Below are 26,529 nucleotides of genomic sequence, written 5' to 3'. Positions count from 1 at the left end.
TGGTCCGACCACACCTGGAGTACTGTATTCAGTTCTGGTCACCACACTTCAAAAGAGACATTGAAACTCTGGAGAAGGTGCAAAAAAGAGCAACCAAGATGATTAAGGGACTGGAAACCAAGACTTACGAAGACAGACTGAGGGAACTGGGCATGGATAGCCTAGAGAAAAGGAGGGCCAGAGCGGACATGATAGCAGTCTACAAGTAAATGAGGGGATGTCACAGAGAGAAGGGGATCACTTTATTCTTCAGGGCACCAGAGGGCCAGACGAGGAACAATGGCTGGAAGCTGACCAAGGAGAGATTCAACATGGAGATAAGGAGGAACTTCCTGACGGTCAGAGCAATCAACCAATGGAACAACCTACCAGTGGACATTGTGAACTCCAACACTCTGGACATTTTTAAGGGAAGATTGAACTGCCACTTGACTGGTGTACTATAGGGTTCCTGCTTGGGCAGGGGGTTGAACTCGATGGCCTTCATGGTCCCTTTCAACTCTAACAATAAATAAATTAAATAAATAAATATAGTAGATAATGTATACGGCTCAAAAAAATAAAGGGAACACCCAACTAACACATCCTATATCTGAATGAATGAAATATTCTCATTGAGTACTTTGTTCTGTACTAAGTTGAATGTGCACAACAGCGTGTGAAATTGATTGCCAATCAGTGTTGCTTCCTAAGTGGACAGTTTGATTTCACAGAAGTTTGATTTACTTGGAGTAAATGTGTTGTTTAAGTGTACTTGTGTTGTTTAAGTGTTCCCTTTATTGTTTTGAGCAGTGTATATTTTTGTATGACTGTGTGTAATATGTACGTACACACATGGCATATATACACAGAATTAAAGAGTATATTTTGGATGTTCAGTACTAGTAAATAGATAGGGAAATTGTATCTCTTTGAGGCGAGGAGACCTTAACCCAAACCCTTGATGTGAATGACGTCAAGTTGGCCACCTTTTAGCCAGTCACATGACCTTTAAACCACCCTTGTCACATGATTATCAAGCCACTCCCACCTGGTCACATGGCTAGCAAGCCGCACCCACAAAATAAGCCATGCCCACAGTGTGGTAGTAAAAAATATTGCAGCCCTTCACTGCAACTGATCATCTAAATCCACAGTCTACATTTTAAATGTGGGAGAGACATTTATTTTTCTTTGCTGCTTTTTTTTCTTTACAGGACTGACAACAATGCATTTAATGACCATTCAAAGTGACACCACTGCTCAAAAACATGACTTATGACCATTTTTTACACTTACAGCCATTGGGACATTCTCCATGGTCCTGTGATCAAAATCCAGATGCCTGTCAATTGACTCAAATTTATGACAGTTAGTGTCCCAGGATCATAGGGTCAGCTTTTTTTACTTTCTGACAAGTAAAGTCAATAGGGAAGCCAGAGTTACTTAACAATCTAAAGCAGGGGTAGGGAACGTTGGCTCTTCTATGACTTGTGGACTTCAACTCCCAGAATTCCTGAGCCAATCATGCTAGCTCAAGAATTCTGGGAGTTGAAGTCCACAAGTCACAGAAGAGCCAACGTTCCCTACCCCTGATCTAAAGGGTTCCTTGCTACTTTCACAGCCTAAGTAAACATCCCAAAATGCTCCATCCCACCCTGTTTTCTGCCGACTACCAAACAAAATCAAGGTTTCTGGCAAAACATTAGGTTTCAAGCATTATTTGTTTTATTATCTAGAGCAGGGGTCCCCAAACTTGGCAACTTTAAGACATGAATTTCAACTCCCTCAATTCTTCAGCCAGCTATGAAGACCTCTGTTCTAGAGCAGTGTTTTTCAACCAGTGTGCCGTGGCACACTAGTGTGCCGCGAGACATGGTCAGGTGTGCCGCGAAGAAGGAAGCTCAGGTTCCGATCTTGCAACTTTTTGCTGAGAGAGAGAGAGTGAGAGAGATAGAGAAAGAGAGAGAAAGAAAGCAAGAGAGAGAAAGAGAGAGAAAGAAAGAGAGAGAAAAAAAGAAAGAGAGAGAAAGCAAGAGTGAGAGAGAGAGAAAGAAAGAAAGAGAGAGCGCGAAAGAGAGAGAAAAGAAAGTAAGAGAGAAAGAAAGCAAGAGAGAGAGAGAAAAGGAGAGGAAGGGAGAGAGAGAGAAATGAGAGAAAAAGGGGGAGGAAAAAAGAGAAATGAGAAAATAATTGAGACAGAGAATGAGAGGAAAGAGAGAGAAACAAAAGAAAGAGAGAAGTGACTCTTGATTTAAAGCATATGATAAAAAGCACCCAAAGAATAAGAGAGAAAAAAACCCCAGCCCTCACCTGTTTTTGGAAATAGTTCAAGAGTGTGTATACACACACACACACACACACACACACATGAGGGGGAGGAGACAGGGATGGAAAAAGAGAGAAGAGTGTCTTAGGGTGTCATTTTGTGTCATTTTGGTTGGTGGTGTGCCCCAGGATTTTGTAAATGTAAAAAAATGTGCCGCGGCTCAAAAAAGGTTGAAAATCAGTGTTCTAGAGAATACTATAGCAATTCGGAAAGGAGGAGGAAGCAGAAACCCAGATGACATAGAATTAATTCCAGATCTTATCTCCTTATACTTTTCCTAGGTACTTTTGTTTGTAGCAGAATCATCGACTTTGGGGGTTTTAAACGCTTTTGGGAAGAACGCAAAGGCTGCTCAAAGAAGGTACCCTGCATTTTCTTTCAAACATCTTTTGGTGCAAATTGGGTGTTCTGGGGCAGAGCTCAATTTTTGCTACCCCACTGCGTTCCCCCCCACCAATCCAGGCAGTACCCCAGCTCTGGCCATACCCCATAATCATCTCTTTTTTTTAAAAAAAAAAAAATTTAATTGATTTTTTAACAAGTTTAATATACACACAACATAAAACAGTGCATTTCTTTTCACTATGCACCCCATAATCATCTCAATTATGACAAATCATGGCTTGAACTATCTTGCCTTGCATGTTATCAGTATCTCTCGTATATTACATTTCACCTTTTAAGTTACATTACTGAAATAAATGAACGTTTGCACAATATTCTAATTTTTTTAGTTTTACCTGTACATACAGACAGTCCTTACTGTAGATAGAAGAAGGCAATTGACTAGAGAGACAAGAACACACTGCTGCTACAGGGCCTACATTGCTTTGCTAATGTATCAAGCAGAATCCAGCAGAATACATGGTAATTCATGATAGATACCCTGTTTTCCCGATAGTAAGACACCCCCGATTGTAAGACGTATTGGGGGTTTCAGGGGGGTCGGCTAATATAAGCCGTACCCCGAAAGTAAGACATATGTCTTACTTTCGGGGAAACACGGGGGTATTGCCGGAGGGGAGCCCGATGACGTCGCTTCCAAGTTCCCCGCGCGCCCCTCGCCTTCGCCTCGCCGCCACCGCCTCTTCCCCGGCTTGGCAAAGCGAAGGACGGCGCTGGTCCGAAGCGAGCCGAGCGGGCGGCAGCTTGCAGCGAAGGCGCTCGTCCCAGCAACCGAGTCCTGCCGAGGCTCGGCTGCAAGCGGCCAGCGAGGCCGACCAGCTCCGAGGCGAGCGGCCGGAGCTGCGCCCTCCTTCGCCCGCCTCCTTTCCGGCAGGCAGGTGGGGCTGCCCAACTGCGCAGAGCGGCTCCTCCCCTCCAGACACACGCTTCCCCGACACGCGTCTGCGGCTCCACGCGTGCACGCCGCTTGGAGCCCTGAGGTTGAACTTGGAAAAGGGCTCACGAGGCTCCTGTCCCGGGGCTGCCCTTCTGGACTCTGGGGAGATGCCTTCGGGAACGTGACCCTTTCAATTTTTTTCCAATGTAAGACATACCCCGAAAGTAAGACGTAGTGGGGCTTTTGGGGGTAAAAAGAAAGTAAGACACTGTCTTACTTTCGGGGAAACACGGTAGATTAGATTTATTGGATTTATATGCCGCCCCTTTCCGCAAACTCGGGGCGGCATATAAATAGGATAGATAGATAGATAGAAAGATAGGTAGGTAGGTAGGTAGGTAGGCAGGCAGGCAGGCAGGCAGGCAGGCAGGCAGGTGGATAGATAGATAGATTTTCCCTATCTATCTGTGGTTTTTAAATCAGCCAATTATACTGTAACAGTTTAACATTTTAATAAACCATGGGAGTTTATTATATAAAACAAAATAATCTAGCTCAGTATCTTGCTTACAGAGAGGATCAGAGTCAATTAGATATCTTTACATACTCATATAAATGTTATATAGGTAGAGATGATCAGACCTCTGCAAAGTGTTTGGAGAATGTTCGATGCTACGCCTCACAGAACTACTAATAGTTCTACAGCTATAATTCTATAGCTATAATTATAATTAGCTTATATAAAAGGATACCAAGTGAGGGCAGCTAGACATTGTGGTTTTATGAGAATATCCTTCGATTTGCTGCACTGAAGGAATTTAGGATCCACAAACAACCCAATTAATTTATATACATTATATTTAGTTAAATGGAACTTTTTCACAGGAGTTGCATGAAATTGTGTTAGTAACTAATGAGATTAAAAGCTCCCTGATACCCTTTCTAGACTGACAAGAATGAAAGCAAAGACTCTATTGTTTGAACAGATCTTTATCTTCTCTTTAATATTGGATTATGGGATGGCCCTTATACTTAATATGTTCTCTCAAGTTGTTTCTAACACACTTTCAAATGTGTGCCTAATCTCATTAGCACTACTTGAATTTTTAAATAGCTAACACTGTGTATTGAACAGATTGACTGGTTGGATGCTGCTTCTTGTTCTGTCGGCCTCTCTGATAGGAGCCTCCCGAAAATTCAAGGATACAAATTTCAGACACACACACGTTTGAAAATTCAAAACAATGTTCTTTATCACAAAAGTCAAAATAAACTAAGCACTCTTTTTGTATTGCAAAGAGCACTCTTCCCAAAACAATCCGGTAGTCTGTACAATGTCCTTTAAGCAGTCATTAAGTACTTAGCCTGCAGCTGTGGAGAAACTTCACACCCCTTCTTCTTCCAATGAAGGGAGACACATACACGCTGCTCTGCCTTGATTTCAAAGGCGTGAAAAAGCAACAAAGTTCAGCACACAAGATTCCTGATGAAATTGCAACAGATATTCTTCCACAATGGCCAAACCCACAATCTGTGATTTATAGCAGCAGCCCTAATTACTGGAGCCCCACCCAAACACAGGTGGCCTCCCTTATTTCCTGTAATATGTTCTTACTTGGTCTCTTCTACGCATAATTCTGCGCTTGTGTGGGTCCAAAATGTCATCATCTGAAGCTATAGAAGATAAGGAAGATTGACTGCCTTGGCTGTGTGCCAAATCCTCCTCTGCAGAGTCACTCCCATCTTCTTCTTCGTCCGAGGAAACTAAACTCTGCACTGATTCTGTCAGCAATAACACAGGCCTGTGAGATGTTGAATTTTCCCCTGCATCCACCTCCCCAAATCCCTGGGGCAGGAGCTGGGCCAGAGCCAACCACAACACTTCTCAAGGACTAATCTACACATTGTCACTGGGTGACTCAAAATTGGTGTCTCAGATAAATGGGGAAATGTCTGCATTTAGGGCTGTTCCTTTGTAAGTGAGAGGCAGACAAAATAAACTATGTTGGAGATGTTTGATTTGGGATTATTGCTCCAGGTTTCCAATTTATAATCTGGAATGTGTCCACATCTGTTTTTATGCAGTTCCTGTGCATTCATTTTTTCTTTGCAGGAGTCCCTTTTTAAACAAATGCAAAAGATGTTGCAGCGTCTTGAACTAGACACAACTCTTCCTTTCCTTTCCTCTTTTGTATCAAACTAAGCGCTTTGTTCAAGTAAAACACAGAACCATTGTATCTTTCCGTGAATAAACTGAGCTCCAGTAAACCAAATGTACAACATGTGAATCAATTCACTATTCAATAGAAATTCATCTCTTTCTTGTGCATAACAGTTAAATCCATGAATACATTTATTTAAAACATTTGCTGGTCAGTTTTGTGCTAGTCAGATTTTTTTTCCTAATGATCAAAAGCTTGAAACAATTCTTAATTCAAGATTTATGAAACAAGTTTTATTATTGTTTGTGTGTCTAGATTTTTTTTTTTACAAGAACTCAACGTAGTGTTCTGTCGGGCTCTCTGGTACACTCCTCCCAAAAATTCACAGGTACAAATTTCAGACACACACACACACACACACACACACATTTGAAAATTCAAAACAATGTTCTTTATAATGAAAATTCACTTAATCTAAGCCCTCTTTGGTATAGCAAAGAGCACTCATCTCCAAACAAACTGGTAATTTGTACAAGTCCCTTATCAGTTCTGTGATACTTAGCTTGCAGCTGTGAGGCAATTCACAGTCCTTCTTCTTTCACAAAGTGAAACACACTTTGCTCTGGTTTAGTTTCAAAGCTGGGAAAAATCAACACACAAAAGGTCAAAGTCAGTAAAGCAGTCACGAAACACAAGGATCAGATAATCCTCCACAATGGCCAAACTAATCATCACAGCCCCACCCAACCACAGGTGGCCTCATTTTCTTTGATAATAATCTCTCAGTTGTTGTTGCCTATGCATCGCTCTCCGCATGCGTGGCTGTATCATTAACTCTTGTTCTGAATCCAAGGAGGAGCTAGATAATTGATCTCCTTCTGAGCTGTCTGCCCCACTCTCCTCCTCCCTGTCACTCATGTCTTCTTGGTCAGAGGAGCCTTTATCATCAGATTCCACGGGGGGGGGAGGCAAAACAGGCCTGCAGCATGTGGATGTCTCCCCCACATCCACAGTCCTTGGGGCAGGAGCTGGGCCAGAGCTAACCACAACATGTAGTATGCGTGAAAATTCTGCTTTACTTCTTCTTCCAAAAGTTTGAAATGTGTTGGAATGTTGGAAGTTTGGAATGTATGAGAATAGCTGATCTGTAACATGGAAGTTGCCATATGATCTGGAAATAAAATCTTCAAGTCATATTTGATGTCTCATGACCACAGGGCAACATCCATGTAGTTTGCTTAACAAAAATAAATCAGAATTGGTGTGCTATTTGGTTTGTTTTAGAATTTCCCCAATTATTTAGTTAATTCCACACCTTGGGATCTTATAGTGGGTTCTCATTCTCATAATAACCAGTTCCAATTGAGATTTTTCAAGGTTAGTTGGATGCTGCTATCTGCTAAGAAGCAGTTATTGTTTACTTGTGTCAGTTTTCTTTTGTCCCCAGTGATATCTCTTGATGAAAATTTTATTTATTTATTTATTTATTTATTTATTTATTTATTTTGTCCAATATACAATGAGGGTTTTAGTGGGTATATATCTATATACACATAGTAAAATACATGATGAAGGTTATAGAGGAGATACTCATAATAAAACATATCTAGGAAATAATAGAAAAGAAGGTATAGTAATAGAACATATCAATGAAAAAATAGAAGAAGAGATATAGGAATAGAAGAAAGGTATAGGAGATATAGGAGAGCAATAGGGCAGGGGACGGAAGGCACTCTAGTGCACTTGTACTCGCCCCTTACTGACCTCTTAGGAATCTGGAGAGGTCAACCGTGGATAATCCAAGGGTAAAGAGTTGGGGGTTTGGGGATGACACTATGGAGTCCGGTAATGAGTTCCACGCTTCGACAACTCGGTTACTACAAAATGACACTATTCCTACAGGAACAATTGTGTGTGTGGAGGTGGGGGGAGGCTCCTACTGGATTGAATCTACAAAAAGTTAGATGCTCCACTCTTTAATTATCTGCTGAAAGCATCCATAAACACATCAGAAGAAACAACTGAAGCCATTATCCTCCCTCTGCTCGTTCTTCCACATGCTGATTCTTCTCTCAAAGGAATTGACTACCATAATCATGTAAATATCATCATCATCATTAACTACTGCTCGGGCCCCTGCCATCCCCCCGTCTACCGGCAGGGGTCGACCCTGCTCCTCGAACCCCCGAGCTGGCTTTCCGAAGCGGGGCGGCGGGAGCCCTTGACATCACATCCAAAGCTCCTCCCGCGCGCGACCCCTTCCAGCTCTTCGACTCCCCCCTTTCTCTTCTCCCCCCTCCCCAAACAAAACATTTCCGCTGGCGAGAGTCGGCCGTAAACCTCGCCCGGGCAAGGGGCGGGGAGGCATGGGAGAGGTCAAGAGCAGAAGTCGCCTCGACGCCGGCGGAGCAGCGCGCGGAGCTCGTCTCCCCGGGGCTTTTCCTTCGGCTGGTGAGGGAGAAGCAGAAGCCGCTTCGGACGCGCCCCGCCGGCAACGAAAAGGCGCCTTTTCGGCCAGGCGCGCCGGCCGAAGCCTCGCGTCTTCCCTCAGCAGCCGGCGGCTGCGAGAGGCGTGAGGCGAGGCGGCGGGCCACGGCTCGGCGAGGTGTGGGGGAGAGGCCATTCGCGCCCGTGAGGTGACATGCCAGCCTCGGGGTCGCGAAGGTGAGGGAGGCGGCTCGCCTCATCTTAAAAAAAAATTTTTTTTTGAGGGGGTCGCCTTTCGCGCGCGCAGCGGCGGGTCTCTCCCTGCCTCCCTCACGCGCACACACGCGCCTCCCCGCGCGCGCTTTCGCTCGCCCCCATGCAGACGCGCGCCCGGGGGGGCGAGCGGGAGCCGCGGAAGATGGCAATGTCTGTGATCCAAGCGTGCCGCAGTCTGGCTCTTTCAACATGGCTGCTTTCCTTTTGTTTCGTGCATTTGCTCTGCCTGGATTTCACCGTGGCCGAGAAAGAAGAGTGGTACACGGCCTTCGTCAACATCACTTATCCGGATTCCGGCGGCAGCGGCAGCGGCGAGCTACGTAGCGAAAAAACCGAGTGCGGCCGCTACGGGGAACACTCGCCCAAGAACGAGGTGTGGGGCCAGGTGGTCATGACCTCGGCCACCGCCGACAGGCAAGCTTGCGACCCCAACGCTCGGTTCGCCGCGCCGGGCTCGGGCAAGTTCTGGATCGCCCTTGTCCCTCGAGGGAACTGTAGTTACAAGGACAAGATCCGGCACGCCGCCTCCCAAAACGCCTCGGCCGTGGTCGTCTACAACGTCGGCTCCAGCAACGCCAACGAGACGCTGACGATGCCCCCCGCAGGTGAGTGGGAGGCACACAACCTCCCCATCAGCACCACACGCACACAAACACACACACGTTCGCCTGCACGTCCCTCGGATGGAGGATTTCACTTTAGGCTGCCAAATAGCCAAGGAGGTTATTAATAGCCCAGGCTTAGGCCGGGAGGAATATCCTAAAGGTTGGGCTATATGCGCCTGTCTTATTTGATTTTATTGATTTGATTTTTGATGGATTGGTTTTGTCCAATACACCAGTGTTTCCCAACCTTGGCAACTTGAAGATATTTGGACTTCAACTCCCAGAATTCCCCAGCCAGCGAATGCTGGCTGGGGAATTCTGGGATTTGAAGTCCAGATATCTTCAAGTTGCCAAGGTTGGGAAACACTGCAATACACAATGAGGGTTTGAGTGGGTATACAGTACACATAGTAAAATACAGGATGAAGGTTATAGAGCAGGGGTTCTCAACCTTTCTAATGCTATGACCCCTTAATACAGCTCCTCCTGTTGTAGTGACCATAAGTCTAGCGCCAACTCTCCCAACAGAGCTTTAAGCTGATTGGCAGGAAGGTCAGAGGGACACCCCCACTGTTAACGTCTGATTGGTCGGATTGTAAAAATATGTTCCAAGGCGCCAGTATAGAAGCTTTAGTTCCTAACACCGTGGGAAATTTGTCTTTTTCCATGGTCTTACGTGACCCCTGTCGACCCCCAAAGCGATCCCGACGCCCAGGTTGAGAACAACTGTTATAGAGGAAATACTCATAGTGAAATATATCTAAGAAAGAATAGAATAGAAGTTATAGGAATAGAACATATCAATGAAGGAATAGAAGAAGAGATATAGGAATAGAAGAAAGGTATAGGAGATATAGGAGAGCAATAGGACAGGGGACGGAAGGCACTCTAGTGCACTTGTACTCTCCCCTTACTGACCTCTTAGGAATCTGGATAGGTCAACCGTAGATAATCTAAGGGTAAAGTGTTGGGGGTTTGGGGATGACACTATGGAGTCCGGTAATGAGTTCCACACTTCGACAACTCGGTTACTGAAGTCATATTTTTTACAGTCAAGTTTGGAGCGGTTAATACTAAGTTTAAAGCTGTTGTGTGCTCTTGCGTTGTTGTGGTTGAAGCTGAAGTAGTCGCCGACAGGCAGGACACCAGGCAAGATCTAGTGCAGTGTTTCCCAACCTTGGCAACTTGAAGATATGCGCAATTTTGCTACCTCCGTCAGGTGCAGAAGCAAAATCGTGCTGGTTGCCCAAGCACTCACGAGCCGCAGCGGTGAGCCCAATTTATTGTTCCGGCTAGTAGCCCACTGCTGGTTGTATCTCATGTATATTTTCTTTTATGTTCACTGAGATCCTAGGCACCAAAGACAAATTCCTTCTGTGTCCAATCACACTTGGCCAATAACGAATCCTATTCTATTCTATTGAAAAGCGGAGCCGTGAAAGTGGGAAAAATTGACCAGGGAAAGTGTTGGGTTGAATGACAGTAGATGTTTTTTCAATGGACAATAATCATCAGGGGAGAACAAGGTCATGTGGTTGCAGCATAGGCTGGGGTGCCCCGCAAAATGCTAACGCATAGCTAACCAAAGCTTGGCTCACTGACTTTGCACAATGCAATGAAGCATCACGTTCATTCATAAAATGCTGGTGAGATGGCACAACGTATTGAGTCACAAGGATAGCCACACACATTTCCAGCTAAATGTGTTGGGCAGGACCTTGCAAAATGTCCTTGGCTTTATGGCTCCCCAGCTCGCATAAAACCAGATAATGTAATTTAATCAATCGCTGCTCATTCAACATTGGTAGGATGTGAACACAGCCTTAAAAAATTGTTGAGGAGACATCAGAAAGGAATAGATTGAACAGGAATCAGAAGCAAGTAGGAGCTTTGATGGAATATTGTGCATTTTATAATGGAGTAGAGGGGACATCAAGGTTAAAATACAGTACCTATTGCCGTTGGCGGGCCCCAGGGGAAGAGCCTTCTCTGTGGTGGCCCTGGCCCTCTGGAATCAACTCCCCCCAGAGATTAGAACGGCCCCCACCCTCCTTGTCTTTCGCAAATTACAACCTTTATCACCAGGCATGGGGGGACTGAGACATCCTCCCCCAGGCTTTTATATTTTATGTTTGGTATGTATGTGTTGTATGGTTTTAAATTGCTGGGGTTTTAGATATGTTTTATTTTAATATTAGATTTGATTCACTGTTATATTGTTTCTATTACTGTTGTGAGGCGCCCCGAGTCTTCGGAGAGGGGTGGCATACAAATCTAATAAATAATAATAATAATAATAATAATAATAATAATAATAATAATAATAATATTGCAGTGGTTCTCAACCTTTCTGATGCTGTGATCCCTTAATACAGTTCCTCATGTTGTGGTGACCCCCAACCATAAGTCTAGCCCCAATTCTCCCAACAGAGCTTTAATCTGGTTGGCAGGAAGGTCAGAGGGACACCCCCATTGTAAACGCCTGATTGGTCGGATTGTAAAAATGTGTTCCAAGGCGCCAGAATAGAAGCTTTAGTTCCTAACTCCATGGGAAATTTGTGTTTTCCCATGGTCTTAGGCAACCCCTGTGAAATGATCATTCAACCCCAAAGCGGCCCGGACCCCCAGATTGAGAACCACTGACCTATTGGAACAATGTTGAAAAAGCTGCAGAATCCTTCACTGTTTTATCCCATTGTTTTCAACCTCCCCTTCAAATTTAGTCATAAATCTCAGTTGCTAATAAGGAGTAGCTATGTTGACTGATACTGTGTTTTTTTGATGCAACATGGAAAGTTTGAAAGTTCTGTGCCACTTCCTGAGTTCATGGGTTTGTGGTTTCTATGCTGAGTAGCAATAGTGTAAGCAGTTTTAGTGGCTTCTTTGGCTTCTGTTACTGTAGTTGAGAAGCAGCTGTGCTACGCCAGGAATTCAATTAGATTAATTACTGCTGCAAGATTTTACTTGGGAATTGCAATCTTTGCACAATACCTGTGATTCAGGGCCAGAATTTCATTTATACACAAACATAGAGAGTGTATATTTCAAATATCTGTATATATAGCGTAAGCCTTTGTGTTATTTATCACTTAAAACACAATATTGAAGTTACTATGTGATGATGCTTCTGGACATAATCTAGTTTGCTGTAGTGTTAGAAAATGTTACAAAATAGTTTATTTTATTTATTTATTTTATTTATTTATTTTGACCAATACACAATGAGGGTTTTAGTGGGTATATATCTATATACACATGGTAAAATACATGATGAAGGTTATAGAGAAGATACTCATAGTAAAATATATCTAAGAAAGAATAGAAAAGAAGCTATAGTAATAGAACATATCAATTAAAGAATAGAAGAAGAGATATAGGAATAGAAGAAAGGTATAGGAGATATAGGAGAGCAATAGAACAGGGGATGGAAGGCACTCTAGTGCACTTGTACAGTACTCGCCCCTTACTGACCTCTTAGGAGTCTGGAGAGGTCAACCGTGGATAATCTAAGGGTAAAATGTTGGGGGTTTGGGAATGACACTATGGAGTCTGGTAATGAGTTCCACACTTCGACAACTCGGTTACTGAAGTCATATTTTTTACAGTCAAGTTTGGAGCGGTTAATATTAAGTTTAAATCTGTTGTGTGCTTTTGTGTTGTTGTGGTTGAAGCTGAAGTAGTCGCTGACAGGCAGGACATTGCAGCATATGATCTTGTGGGCAATACTTAGATCTTGTTTAAGGCGTCTTAGTTCTAAACTTTCTAGGCCCAGGATTGAAAGTCTAGTCTCGTAGAGTATTAAAGGTTGTAAAAGTTGTAAGTCTTAAAAGGTCCATGCTATATATTTATTTAAATACTGTTATTTGGACAAACTGGAGCGTACACATATTGTCAGTTTTGGAAGACATATTTCTTTTTTCATTGGGGGTGCTTTGGGCACACTCATATGTATACCCATATAACACCTGTGACTGCTTCTTCAGGGCCGTGACCCTAGTGAGCCAAGGATATTTCGTTTTTTTATAATTGCAAAAATAACTTTATACTCACAGTTATATGCCATTTTAAGATATTTCTGTACCCAATTTTCTTGCCAAACCCATTTCATATTTGTTTGCAAAATAAGAGTAAATATGAAGTTTCTTAAATTATGAAATTAAAAGGTGCTGAGTAACCTTCCACAGTGTTGCAGTTATTCTTCAAACCTGAGAAATCTATTAGACAAAATTAGATTTTTCTTTTAACACAGAAGCATTGCATATATAGATCTCATTGAATTTATTTCCAGCTAAATGACTTCAAAAGCATATTTCCTGCCTTACAAGAATTACTGTACAGGAAACATGAAGATACTGTATTTTATTAATTCAGTATCTTGTTTTCCCTAGAAACTCAAATGGTGTGTTTTAGATAAGGACTTGGGAAGTACAGTCTTTTAAAAAACAAAACATGCCATTTTTATGCTTTCTAGGCATAACTGACACTTTATAACAGCAATGTATTTTTATATTACTAAATTCAACAACGAATGTAGCAAATGACAGAATGCTACATCACTCCTTTATGTTCATCTCTATCATTTGCACTTTGGTTGCTTTAACAAGAAATGGGACGAATTTTCACTAAAATCTGGTTAAGTTCATTGCTTTTAGATTGTAAATTGAATACTTGGACAGATACTTAAATAGAAAACCATGTGTGCTGAGAATATTTAAGAAAAATGTAGGTTTAAAAGTTAGAATGATATGTTTTTTTCCATATAATTTAGCTTGCAACAAATATTTCACCATTTCTCTTTAATAGTGAGCTGCCACGAACTGCCATGAACATAATTCACAGCTTTTGAATACTTATTTTTAAGTACTGAAGTTAATCTTTTTTTTAATTTTATGGAAATATGCAAATATATTTAGTTCTCTGTTTTAAAAAAGGATAATTATTTCAGTGACATTCACTGTAATCCTGTACTACAGATGATGTTACATTCATATTATATGTTTTGAAACAGTAGAAAAGTCATTACTGCACTTAGAAATTAAAACAGCACTAGTAAAATTCTGCAAGTATAAATCCTATATTCAGTAACTCCTATCTGTTCCTTGAAGGCTTTCACAGAATTCAGTCCGGTCTTTAAAGAGCTGCAGTAACTGGAAAAGAGTTGGAAGTTGTAAATATCCCAAGAGCAGGAATTATCTCAAGTATCCTAGCATAAAAATCATCTTCAAAAACTTGTGAATTTATTCATGGCTAAAAGAAGACTTTATGTTAGAATAGAATAGAATTTTATTGGCCAAGTGTGATTGGACACACAAGGAATTTGTCTTGGTGCATATGCTCTCAGCCTACATATTAAAAAAAAGATATATTTGTCAGATTATTGAGATTATTGGCAGGATCAGTCACCATTACAATTGCACAAGATGGAAAAACTACATTAATCTATGAAAATTCAAATACATAGCAGTATTGTTCCTTTGAAGAAAAACCCTATTAGTTACACAATACTGTTTAAAGAATAAGACATACTATCTATCCTGAACAATTAAAGATCTTACAACAACATATCAGTGTGCTTGGTATGTGTAAGGTTCTTAACCTGCTTGGATGTTGTTGTGATTCAGCCTGAGGCTGCTCAGGGACCAGCTGTGTCTGCTGGCTCCATGCCCGGAGGAGGATGACAGCGCAGAGGAGGGGGCTGAACAGTCGGACGGGGGAGAGGAGAGTCAGGAATGGGATGAAGGAGAATAGCATGAGAGCCTGGGGGGGGTTTCTCCCCAGCCAGTAGCTTGGAGTCATTAGGTGATGACGCACAAGCTGTCATTGACATGAGACAGAGACCTTCACAGCAACTAAAGGAGCAGTTAAAGAAATATTTTCACCATTGAATTAGAAACAGCTGGGTTTGGGTGTGGTCCTCATCAGCAGGGTTTAAAAGGCAGGCAAGGCCTTGAAGCCATGTGGAGTGTTATCAATTGGAGTTGCGGTGACCTGTTTTGATTCTCAGTGTCTCTGATCTTGGCTTGTGGCCTCGCAGTCTGGAAGACTCGTGGGAGGCGTCTGTTTGCTATCTACAGCTTCGTCTTGGCAGCAAGAATCTGGTATTGCTTCATGGACTATTCCCTTCGTGTATATATTTGAAGTTCCAGCGTTTTTCCTGTTTGTAAGGACATTTTCTGTTACCTGTGTTTTCCTTGAATTATATAAACTGCCTTTGCCTTTTACCAGTGTGTCTGGCTTCTCTTTTTGGGTTGGTATTGGCTCTGGAGTGACCCAGACAGAACAGATGTGATGGAGAAAACTAGGTAACTATCAGGCTTGAGATGCTTAAACCAATCTCACTTTGCTGCAGCCCTGGTGAAATTTTCTGCCTTAAATGCTGTTGCTTTTAAGAGAAAAGCTGCCTCTGATAATCAAAGTGCATTCCTAGAGGAATTAGTTTCAGATCAAGAGAGGGAAGGAGGGAGGGAGAGAGATTGACTTTCTAAGCAAAGGCTCATTGCCTTTCCTTGCTAAGACGGTTATAGATTGTTAGTGATGTTTGATTCTAGGCACTGTTATTTGCTAGCCACGGGAAAGTTAACCATCTTTCCTGTATGAGTCAGGCAATTATGGTTGGTACAATAAGTATGAATAATATAAAAGTCAAATGTAATGGCAAAGCCACATTTTGAAGAAGAAATGTGTTCTGAAATTCCCCGAGTTTGCGGAGAGGGGCGGCATATAAATCCAATAAACCTAACCTAACCTAACCTTTTCAGTATCATCTTGGCTGTCAATTTTCTTTTAGTCTTGATTTAATAGGAAAGTGAACACAAGAACAAGGGGACACAATCTGAAGTTAGTTGGGGGAAAGATCAAAAGCAACATGAGAAAATATTATTTTACTGAAAGAGTAGTAGATCCTTGGAACAAACTTCCAGCAGACGTGGTAGATAAATCCACAGTAACTGAATTTAAACATGCCTGGGATAAACATATATCCATCCTAAGATAAAATACAGAAAATAGTATAAGGGCAGATTAGATGGACCAGGAGGTCTTTTTCTGCCGGCAGACTTCTATGTTTCTAAGCAAAGCTGATTGTCATTATGCCTATTTTACACCCATATCCCAATTCCTACCTTTTTAAAATAGAGCTTATATCAGTGTCATTTGAATGGCTTAAAAAAATCCCAGACAGCACTGTGTACCATTCCTAATATTGTCCATTTTTGGCATTTCTGATTATACCAATTCTCATAGCTACTAGCGCTGACATAATATATTGCAGATTTATTCTCATATGGAAAGCATTACAGTGGAATGCTCTTTCACATTTCCCCCATTTCTGCCAATGATTCCCCAGATAAAACAATAATGTAGTTTCTGACAATGTCTAGTTGTGTTGTGCGGCATATTTGTGTATGGGAAAAGAAACCTTTTGTGTTCATAGGGTTGAATACTTTAGTCAGTTAACTTTTAATAGCAGAGGAGGCAAATGCATAATGCCCAATTTTTAAAAAGCCTTTCACATGGATAATGCTATATTTGTGTATCTTTTTACACATAGCTTCTTACATAGCCCCGAAGTTAGTTGTTAGCTGTTAAAACTTGTGAATTATCCAGCTTCATCATCTTACAGGATTGTATATCTTGATATGGAAGGATTTGTTAGCTTCAGTGAACTTGGAAGTCAAGCTGCCAGCCAGAAGCTTTCAGTAGTGCTATTTTTTTCCTGGCAAGAGAGAAGTGAAGCTAAAATAATCCCCAATAAAGATGTGAATTTTTTTAAAAAATCAGATAAATCAAAGAGCAATTCACAGCTATGATAAGAGTATTTCAATAATCTGCTGCAGGAATCCCAGCGACCAGTTAGGTCCCACAGAGTGGGCCTTCTCCGGGTCCCGTCGACTAAACAATGTTGTTTGGCGGGACCCAGGGGAAGAGCCTTCTCTGTGGCGGCCCCGGCCCTCTGGAACCAACTCCCCCCAGAGATTAGAATTGCCCCCACCCTCCTCGCCTTTTGTAAGCTTCTTAAAACCCACCTCTGCCGTCAGGCATGGGGGAACTGATATTCTTTCCCCCTTAGGCCTTTACAATTTATGCATGGTATGTTTGTATGTATGTTTGGTTTTATAATCAGGGTTTTTAATTGTTGTACTATTGGATTGTCACATGTTGTTTTATCACTGTTGTTAGCCGCCCGGAGTCCACAGAGAAGGGCGGCATACAAATCCAATAAATGAATGAATGAATAAATAAATAAATAAATAAATCATGGAAGAAATCTAAGAGAAGCAAATAGAATTGAAAAAAGGAGGATCCTCTTTACAAACGAGGTGGAAAAACGTTTGCAGGGAAGGAGTATATTTACCATGTTTCCCCGAAAGTAAGACAGTGTCTTACTTTCTTTTTACCCCCAAAAGCCCCACTACGTCTTACTTTCGGGGTATGTCTTACATTGGAAAAAAATTGAAAGGGTCGCGTTCCCGAAGGCATCTCCCCAGAGTCCAGAAGGGCAGCCGCGGGACAGGAGCCTCGTGAGCCCTTTTCCAAGTTCAACCTCAGGGCTCCAAGCGGCGTGCACGTGTGGAGCCACAGACGCGTGTCGAGGAAGCGTGTGTCTGGAGGGGAGGAGCCGCTCTGTGCAGTTGGGCAGCCCCACCTGCCTGCCGGAAAGGAGGCGGGCAAAGGAGGGCACAGCTCCGGCCACTCGCCTCGGAGCTGGTCGGCCTCACTGGCCGCTTGCAGCCGAGCCTCGGCAGGACTCGGTTGCCGGGACGAGCGCCTTCGCTGCAAGCCGCCGCCCGCTCGGCTCGCTTCGGACCAGTGCCGTCCTTCGCTTTGCCAAGCCGGGGAGGAGGCAGTGGCGCCACGGCGAGGCGAAGGGCACGCGGGGAGCTTGGAAGCGACGTCATCGGGCTCCCCCCCGGCAATACCCCCATGTTTCCCCGAAAGTAAGACATATGTCTTACTTTCGGGGTACGGCTTATATTAGCCGACCCCCCCTGAAACCCCCGATATGTCTTACAATCGGGGGTGTCTTACTATCGGGGAAACAGGGTAGGAACTAACAGCAAATAAAAGTGAGTTAGTGTAAATAATAGACCAATTGTCAAACAAAAAAAGCACCTGGTACAATTGAAATGCCCAAAGAACTGATTAAAAGTGCAGGAGAAATGCAGATCTGAGTCAGCAGTATGGTATAAGACATTGGAAATGATTAGGGAGTAGAGTTAAATGAAAGAAGGCTGATACCAGATATTGTAATTGACTAAATTATTCTACTAATGTCTCATGCAAGCCAGCTTTTGATTCAGATAAATGTGAGTCATTCATGGGAATAGAAATGTACAGTTTGGTTTCAAAAAAGTAGAGAGGTGTGGACAGATATTTAATGTAAGGTGGAAGAAATTAAGAAAACTAAACAAAAAAAAACACATTTTGATTGTATGGATTATGCCATCATATAGATTATCTATGACACTGATAAAATGCCAAAACGCAGTTGTAGTTTTCCGGAGAATCTTTACCATGAAGAATTCCTTTATGAGCCAAAATTAGAGAAAGGGGGTAAAATAAGATTACCTGTTTCCTCTTTTATATGCCATATATATCATAAGAATGACAGAGTTGGAAGAGCCAGAATTAAAATACAGAGCCAGATCACTAACAGTGTGCTAGTGTTAAATATTAGGGAGATGCTTGTTTGAGTGGTGTGATGGCTAATAAGGAATGACCACAATTCTGCTGCTGATTAATTTGGTTGCGTGATGAAAAAAACCTCCCTGCACCCTCCTGTAGGTCAAAAATCAGCTGGCCAGCGCAGCTGAGATAGGCCAAAGCCTTGCATACCATCAGATATGGCTCCATGTGCCACCTATGGCACACGTGTGATAGGTTCGCCATCATGGCATTAGACTATCCTAGCTAGTAGACTTACAATATTTACATCATTTAGTTGTGTTTCATTCTGTAAACTGTAGTTACCTGAGTTTTTCTATACAATATGTTCAGTGTTATACAGTATGAGTTGGAAGGGACCTTGGAGGTCTTCTAGTCTAACCCGCTGCTTAGAAGTGCCCCACACCATTGTTTCCCAACCTTGGCAACTTGAAGGGTTCTGGACTTCAACTCCCAGAATTCCCCAGCCAGACAAATGGTTATCCAACATCCTCTTAAAAACTTAAAAAGTTGTGTTGAAGCATTCACAACTTCTGGAGGCAAGCTGTTCATCGGATTAATTGTTCTATCAGGAAATTTCACCTTACTTCTAAGGTGCTTCTCTCCTTGATTAGTTTCTACCCATTGCTTCTTGTTCTACCCTCAGATGCTTTGGAGAATAGGTGCTCTTCCTTTTGTTCGTGGCAGCCCTGAGATATTGGAACACTGCTATCATGTCTCCCCAATTCAGAGGATGTATTTCATGCAGGAATCCAGGGAACCTTCTTAGGAGACATTCTGTTACAGTATGATGTAAAGTTTGTTGAACACTCCTACAGTCAGTTGGGATTATCAGCCAGCCTCCATTTGTATTTTCAGTATTGGTTCTGTTGTGGTTAGCTCTGGCCCAGCTCCTGCCCCAAGGACTGTGGATGTGGGGGAGACATCCACATGCTGCAGGCCTGTTTTGCCCCCGGTGGAATCTGCTGATGAAGGATCCTCTGACCAAGAAGACATAAATGACAGGGAGGAGGAGAGTATGGCAGACAGCTCAGAAGGAGATCAATTATCTAGCTCCTCCTTGGATTCGGAACAAGAGTTAATGATACAGCCACGCAGGCGGAGAGCAATGCATAGGCAACAACAACTGAGAGATTATTATCAAAGAAAACGAGGCCACCTGTGGTTGGGTGGGGCTGTGGTAATTAGTGAGGCTGCTATAAATAGCAGCCTGTGGGTTTGGCCATTGTGGAGGATTATCTGATCATTGTGTTTCATGACTGCTTTACTCACTTTGACCTTTTGTGTGCTGATTTTCCCCCGCTTTGAAACTAAACCAGAGCAAAGTGTGTTTCACTTTGTGAAAGAAGAAGGACTGTGAATTGCCTCACAGCTGCAAGCTAAGTATCACAGAACTGATAAGGGACAAATTACCATTTTGTTTGGAGACCAGTGCTCTTTGCTATACCAAAAGAGGGCTTAGTTTATGTGAATTTTCATTATAAAGAACATTGTTTTGAATTTTCAAACGTGTGTGTGTCTGAAATTTGTACCTGTGAATTTTTGGGAGGAGTGTACCAGAGAGCCCGACAGAACAGGTTCCTACCATGGTTAGTTCAGACATGAATGTCTTCTCTAATTGCTGTCCATGTTTCCATAGCAGATTCTGAGATTTGAGCCTGGATATTTAATTATGATAGTCCTTGTGTATAGACTAGCCTCCTTGTGGTGTTTCTTGACGACGTGACTTTGTTATGGGGAGACATAAACTCACATGCTAAAAAGAATCAGGAAGCAGTTTTCTCTCTAATTTTTTTTTTTGGGTGAGCGGAAAAGTATAGTGTCTGAGCGGCAGTCCCTTCAGGACTGGGCGGCACAGAAATAATAATAAAATTTCCCTCTCGGCTTCTGGGCAGGTTTGGAAAACTCTGAGTTGATGATGATTTTTAAGTGAGCGATTGCTCACCTGCTCAGCTTAGAGGGAACTATGCCAGGAAGAGCATATATTTCAACCAGATCTATAGTTTAAATGGATACACGAGAAAAACAGTGTGCCTACATTAGTAGTGGTGAAATGTGTGAGAAAATTGTAAAAATAAAAGAGGTGAAAATAATGGAAACATATTGAAGTGAAAAAGTAGATTTCTTACTGATTACTTACTGAAAGAAATACATTCTTGACCTTTTCCTCACCTTAGATCCCTTCAGTTAAATTTTCTAGGCTCATTGAAGTATTTGTTTTGCTGTCATTGAATGGAGAACATATCCCGTTAAAGTTTTCAGTAGCTTGCACATTCTCTTTCTTTGTGGTTGGAGAATACTTTCTAATATTTTCTCATCTTTCTTCTTCCCCATATATAGCTTTGAATTCTCTGGCACAGAAGATTTTTTTATATTATATTCTGTATGGCAACTGATACATTCCTGCTGATAACTAAGGGGGAAAAACATTTTTCATTTAAGAGGAAAAGTTCCACTGGACAGAAAGAATAACAGTGCCACTTCTGAAATTATTATTCTGCTAGCTGTTTCCTCTCCTTTCCTCTCCTCTCCTGTCCTCTCCTCTGAGGTTATAATACACAAACCCAACGGTTAACTATATTATTAAGTAGAGAAAAATGCATACTTTTCTGTATCCCTTACACCAGTTTCATCTAATATATACAGGAACTAGACTGGTATTCTTAGCATTAAAAAATGGCATAGAATTTTATTTTTCTTTTGAATATGGACCTGGTTAAAGCAAATATTCGGTTGAACATAGCATAATTAAGGAGTACTAATTTTGTAGATCTCTCTTTCAAAGCAGTAAGCACAGTTTGTATTAGTGACACACTAAGGTGTTTGGAATTACTTGGTGTTCTGTCGGGCTCTCTGGTACACTCCTCCCAAAAATTCACAGGTACAAATTTCAGACACACACACGTTTGAAAATTCAAAACAATGTTCTTTATAATGAAAATTCACTTAAACCAAGCCCTCTTTTGGTATAGCAAAGAGCACTGGTCTCCAAACAAACTGGTAATTTGTACAAGTCCCTTATCAGTTCTGAGATTCTTAGCTTGCAGCTGTGAGGCAATTCACAGTCCTTCTTCTTTCACAAAGCGAAACACACTTTGCCCTGGTTTAGTTTCAAAGCGGGGGAAAATCAGCACACAAAAGGTCAAAGTCAGTAAAGCAGTCATGAAACACAAGGATCAGATAATCCTCCACAATGGCCAAACCCACTGGCTGCTATTTATAGCAGCCTCACTAATTACCACAGCCCCACCCAACCACAAGTAGCCTCATTTTCTTTGATAATAATCTCTCAGTTGCTGTTGCCCATGCATCGCTCTCCACATGCGCAGCTGTATCATTAACTCTTGTTCTGAATCCAAGGAGGAGCTAGATAATTGATCTCCTTCTGAGCTGTCTGCCACACTCTCCTCCTACCTGTCACTCATGTCTTCTTGGTCAGAGGAGCCTTCATCATCAGATTCCACCGGGGGCAAAACAGGCCTGCAGCATGTGGATTTCTCCCCCACATCCACAGTCCTTGGGGCAGGAGCTGGGCCAGAGCTAACCACAACACTTAGGGATGGTATTTTTAAATTGTTATCTAAAAATAAAAAATAAAATAAAAGATTCATACTTAGTTAGGCTACTTCACTTGACATTGTAAGCACACTGATGCCATTTCAATACTTCCCAAAGAGATCGGTGTCATTGTGACTACAGTGTAGACTTGTACTGGTCAATAAATGCTGCTGCAGAGTTTAAGGGAGGTGACCTGGAAAAAAATATACCAGCACCATTATTTAGGCAAAGGGGGCTGAAAAATTCTTTAAGGTGGGAAAGGTGATAATGTGAGTTGCCCCGAGTCCTCACAGAGCGGTGGCATACAAATCTAATGAATAAATAAATAAATAAAATAAATATTTGGATGTGATTTAAACAAATGCCTTCCTAATTTATGAAAGGTAAGAGGGAGAAGGATGTGCAGCACAATCAGTTTTGCGGGATTTTGTCTGTATAAAGTGTTCCCTCGATTTTCGCGGGGGATGCGTTCCAAGACCTCCCGCGAAAGTCGAATTTCCGCGAAGTAGCGATGCGGAAGTAAATACACTATTTTTGTTTATGAACAGTATCCCAAGCCTTCCCTTAACACTTTAAACCCCTAAATTACAATTTCCCATTCCCTTAGCAATCATTTACCATGTTTATTTATTAAAGTTTATTTTAAAAAAATGTTTTTTAAAGGCAGACAAAAGTTTGGCAATGACATATGATGTCATCGGGCGGGGAAAAACGTGGTATAGGGGGGAAAACGCAAAGTATTTTTTAATTAATATTTTTGAAAAACCGTGGTATAGACGTTCGAACCTGCGAAAATCGAGGGAACACTGTAATCTATTTCAGTAAAGTATAATTTTGGTCTTCCTGTAGAGTTGAATGTTTTGATCCGGTTTATCTAGAGGGAAAGATAGTATTTACTAACATTTCTCCAAGTGGAAAAAACCTAGTTAGGGGACAGAATATAATTATGATTCAGCTTCTGCTGTTAGTTAACCTAGAATAACATATATTACTCCATGATCTGGAGATAAGATAGGAGATATTGGCACTATCGTTTCCAGAATTCTCAGCCCACGTAACATATTTTGAAGGGGGGGGGAACCTGCATATAAGTATATACAATTTGTTCATTTTATTTATCACCTGAATTTTTGATATCTTGCTGCACTGAATGTAGGGTAGTTTTATTTATTTATTTATCTATCTATCTATCTATCTATCTATCTATCTATCTATCTATTTATTTATTGTTAGAGTTGAAAGGGACCATGAAGGCCATCGAGTTCAACCCCCTGCCCAAGCAGGAACCCTATAGTATACCAGTCAAGTGGCAGTTCAATCTTCTCTTAAAAATGTCCAGAGTGTTGGAGTTCACAACATCCGCTGGTAGGTTGTTCCATTGATTGATCGCTCTGACCGTCAGGAAGGTCCTCCTTATCTCCATGTTGAATCTCTCCTTGGTCAGCTTCTAGCCGTTGTTCCTCGTCTGGCCCTCTGGTGCCCTGAAGAATAAAGTGATCCCCTCCTCTCTGTGACATCCCCTCGTATACTTGTAGACTGCTATCATGTCCGCTCTGGCCCTCCTTTTCTCTAGGCTATCCATGCCCAGTTCCCTCAGTCTCTCTTTGTAAGTCTTGGTTTCCAATCCCTTAATCATCTTGGTTGCTCTTTTTTGCATCTTCTCCAGAGTTTCAATGTCTCTTTTGAAGTGTGGTGACCAGAACTGAATACAGTATTCCAGGTGTGGTCGGACCAGGGCGTAGTAGGGTGGTATTAAGACTTCCCTGGTCTTGGAGTGTATTCCCCTGTTGATGCATCTTAGGATTGTGTTGGCTTTTAGTTAATTCAATACAAGAAAAAGTTAATGACTAGCACATAATCATCCAATGATTATCATGACTGCTGGCAATCTGTTAAAAGGGCATTATAAATAAACGTTTATTATTATTATTATTATTATTATTATTATTATTATTATTATCTGAACCTAGTTTTAGGATGATAGTGATTATACAAATCTATCAGCTTGTCATAATTTGATTTGATTTTGATTTTTTACATTGGTGCATCTAGTTACGTAGATTTATTTGGGTTATGGGTTATGATTTTATAAGATGGGTGACTCCATTCACTGTGACATAGTCAAGAAACATTGGCTAAAAATAATGGGTATGTATACGATATATGAACCCAGCTATTTTAACCACTGTAGAGATAATCTATATTTCTCTTTGCCACTAATGTGTTTTACGTGTGTAGCATTCCTGAATTTGTACATTTAGTAGAAGTATAGGCTCACAGAATGACAGGGTGGCTAGAATTTCCAGAATCTGGAAAACCAAACTGTCTTTGCATTACTTGGTGAGGCTCACTAAATTGAGACTCTGCTTTGCTAGATGTTTTCTTAAACTCTCCTTAAAAACCAAGCAATAGGAAATTGTTGGGATTTTCAAGCTCTAATAAAAGAGTATTTTTAAAGACTATGCTTTCATGGGAGAAGAATGAAATGTATTAAAGCCCACAAAAATACTGAGTAAAGATAAAAATATTCCGGGGTAGAGGTTTAATTCCAATGGCATTCATTTTGTGGTAGGATTTTTCAGCCCACATAATGTATAGTACATTGCAATTGCAGGCAATATTATCCATCTTCTCCTTGAGTCTCATTTTGCTTGTAAACAGTTTTATAGTGTATGAAAATATGAACATACATAGCATTTTGGAGGGAAGTGTTTTTAATAGGAAAATGAACACAAGAACAAGGGGACACAATCTGAAGTTAGTTGGGGGAAAGATCAAAGGCAACATGAGAAAATATTATTTTACTGAAAGAGTAGTAGATCCTTGGAACAAACTTCCAGCAGACGTGGTAGATAAATCCACAGTAACTGAATTTAAACATGCCTGGGATAAACATATATCCATTGTAAGATAAAATACAGGAAATAGTATAAGGGCAGACTAGATGGACCATGAGGTCTTTTTCTGCCGTCAGTCTTCTATGTTTCTATGTTTCTATTTTGGGGAACTTATTAAATGCAGCTATCTATATAGTATAAGTAAATCTTGTTATGTTCTCCCTTTGATTATATGGAGCCACATATTTCTTGAGGGTAAAACAGCTGAAATATTTTTTGTGCCCATTTCAATCTATTATTTGTTTCGCACAATGCTGTCCTTTCTATGTGGCAGCAGCATTCAGGTAGTTTAATTAGATGCTTGAAAAAGTAACTAGAACTCAATTCTCACCTGGTTTTCTATGTGCAACCTGAATTGTATAACACTGTACAGTATGGTTATACTTGATCCATAAGGTTCCTGGAATGGACTAAGTACATGGGTGCACATATATTTATATATACTGTATGCACACACAGAAACACATTCATACACACACATACATGCTTGGCGGGACCCAGGGGAAGAGCCTTCTCTATGGCGGCCCCGGCCCTCTGGAACCAACTCCCCCCAAAAATTAGATTTGCCCCCACCCTCCTTGCCTTTCGTAAGCTGCTTAAAACCCACCTCTGCCGTCAGGCATGGGGGAATTGAGACCCTCTTCCCCCTAGGCCTTTACAATTCTATGCATGGTATGTATGTATGTATGTTTGGGTTTTTTTATATTAATGGTCTTTTAATTATTTCTCACATCAGACTACTATTGTACACTGCTTTATTGTTGCTGTTAGCCGCCCCGAGTCTCCGGAGAGGGGCGGCATATATATATATATTTATTTTATATATATATATATATATTTATTTTATATATACAGTATATATATATTTATTTTATATATATATATATATATATGTATGTATGTATGTATGTATGTATGTATGTATGTATGTATGTATATATATATGTATATAATTAATAAATAAAATAAAATAAAATAAAATAATACATATCCACCACCAACCATCAGGTTCTCAACCTTCCTAATGCCATGACGCTTTAATATAGTTCATGTTGTGGTGACCCCCAGCCCTAAAATAATTAAAATTATTAGGAAATTCAGAGGGGCCCCTCTAACTTACCTTGCTGCTGGTTCACTTCCTCCTGCGCTGCGTGGTCATACTTCATGGGCGCATGGGTGAACATGTGCTTTCCGTGTGCATGCATGCGCAGTGCCAATGTAAAAAAATTGTGCAAAAAAAGGTGAAAACAAGATGGCGACTCATGTGCAGTGATGGAAATTTGGCTTCTGCACATGCTCAGAAGTTACCATGGTACAGTTTGGGGTTTTTTTTGCTTGCAATCGTCTATTT

At 41.4% G+C, this 26,529-nt stretch overlaps 1 protein-coding gene across 1 annotated transcript in view; it reads left to right on the top strand.

Annotated features, from left to right (window-relative positions):
- The first annotated feature begins 8,099 nt into the window (after positions 1-8,099).
- The window catches only part of RNF150 (ring finger protein 150), a 79,783-nt gene continuing 61,353 nt past the window's right edge, over positions 8,100-26,529 (top strand). Inside the window, exon 1 of the mRNA XM_070757752.1 lies at positions 8,100-9,060. Coding sequence (XP_070613853.1) covers positions 8,556-9,060 — 505 coding nt within the window. The 5' untranslated portion in view covers positions 8,100-8,555. The remainder of the gene's footprint in view (positions 9,061-26,529) is intronic.

The sequence above is a fragment of the Erythrolamprus reginae genome, chromosome 7 (assembly GCF_031021105.1).
Source record: "Erythrolamprus reginae isolate rEryReg1 chromosome 7, rEryReg1.hap1, whole genome shotgun sequence".
Classification (NCBI taxonomy): Eukaryota; Metazoa; Chordata; class Lepidosauria; order Squamata; family Dipsadidae; genus Erythrolamprus; species Erythrolamprus reginae.
The sequence above is the reverse complement of the archived record's forward strand: the minus strand, read 5'-3'. Positions and strand labels throughout refer to the sequence as shown.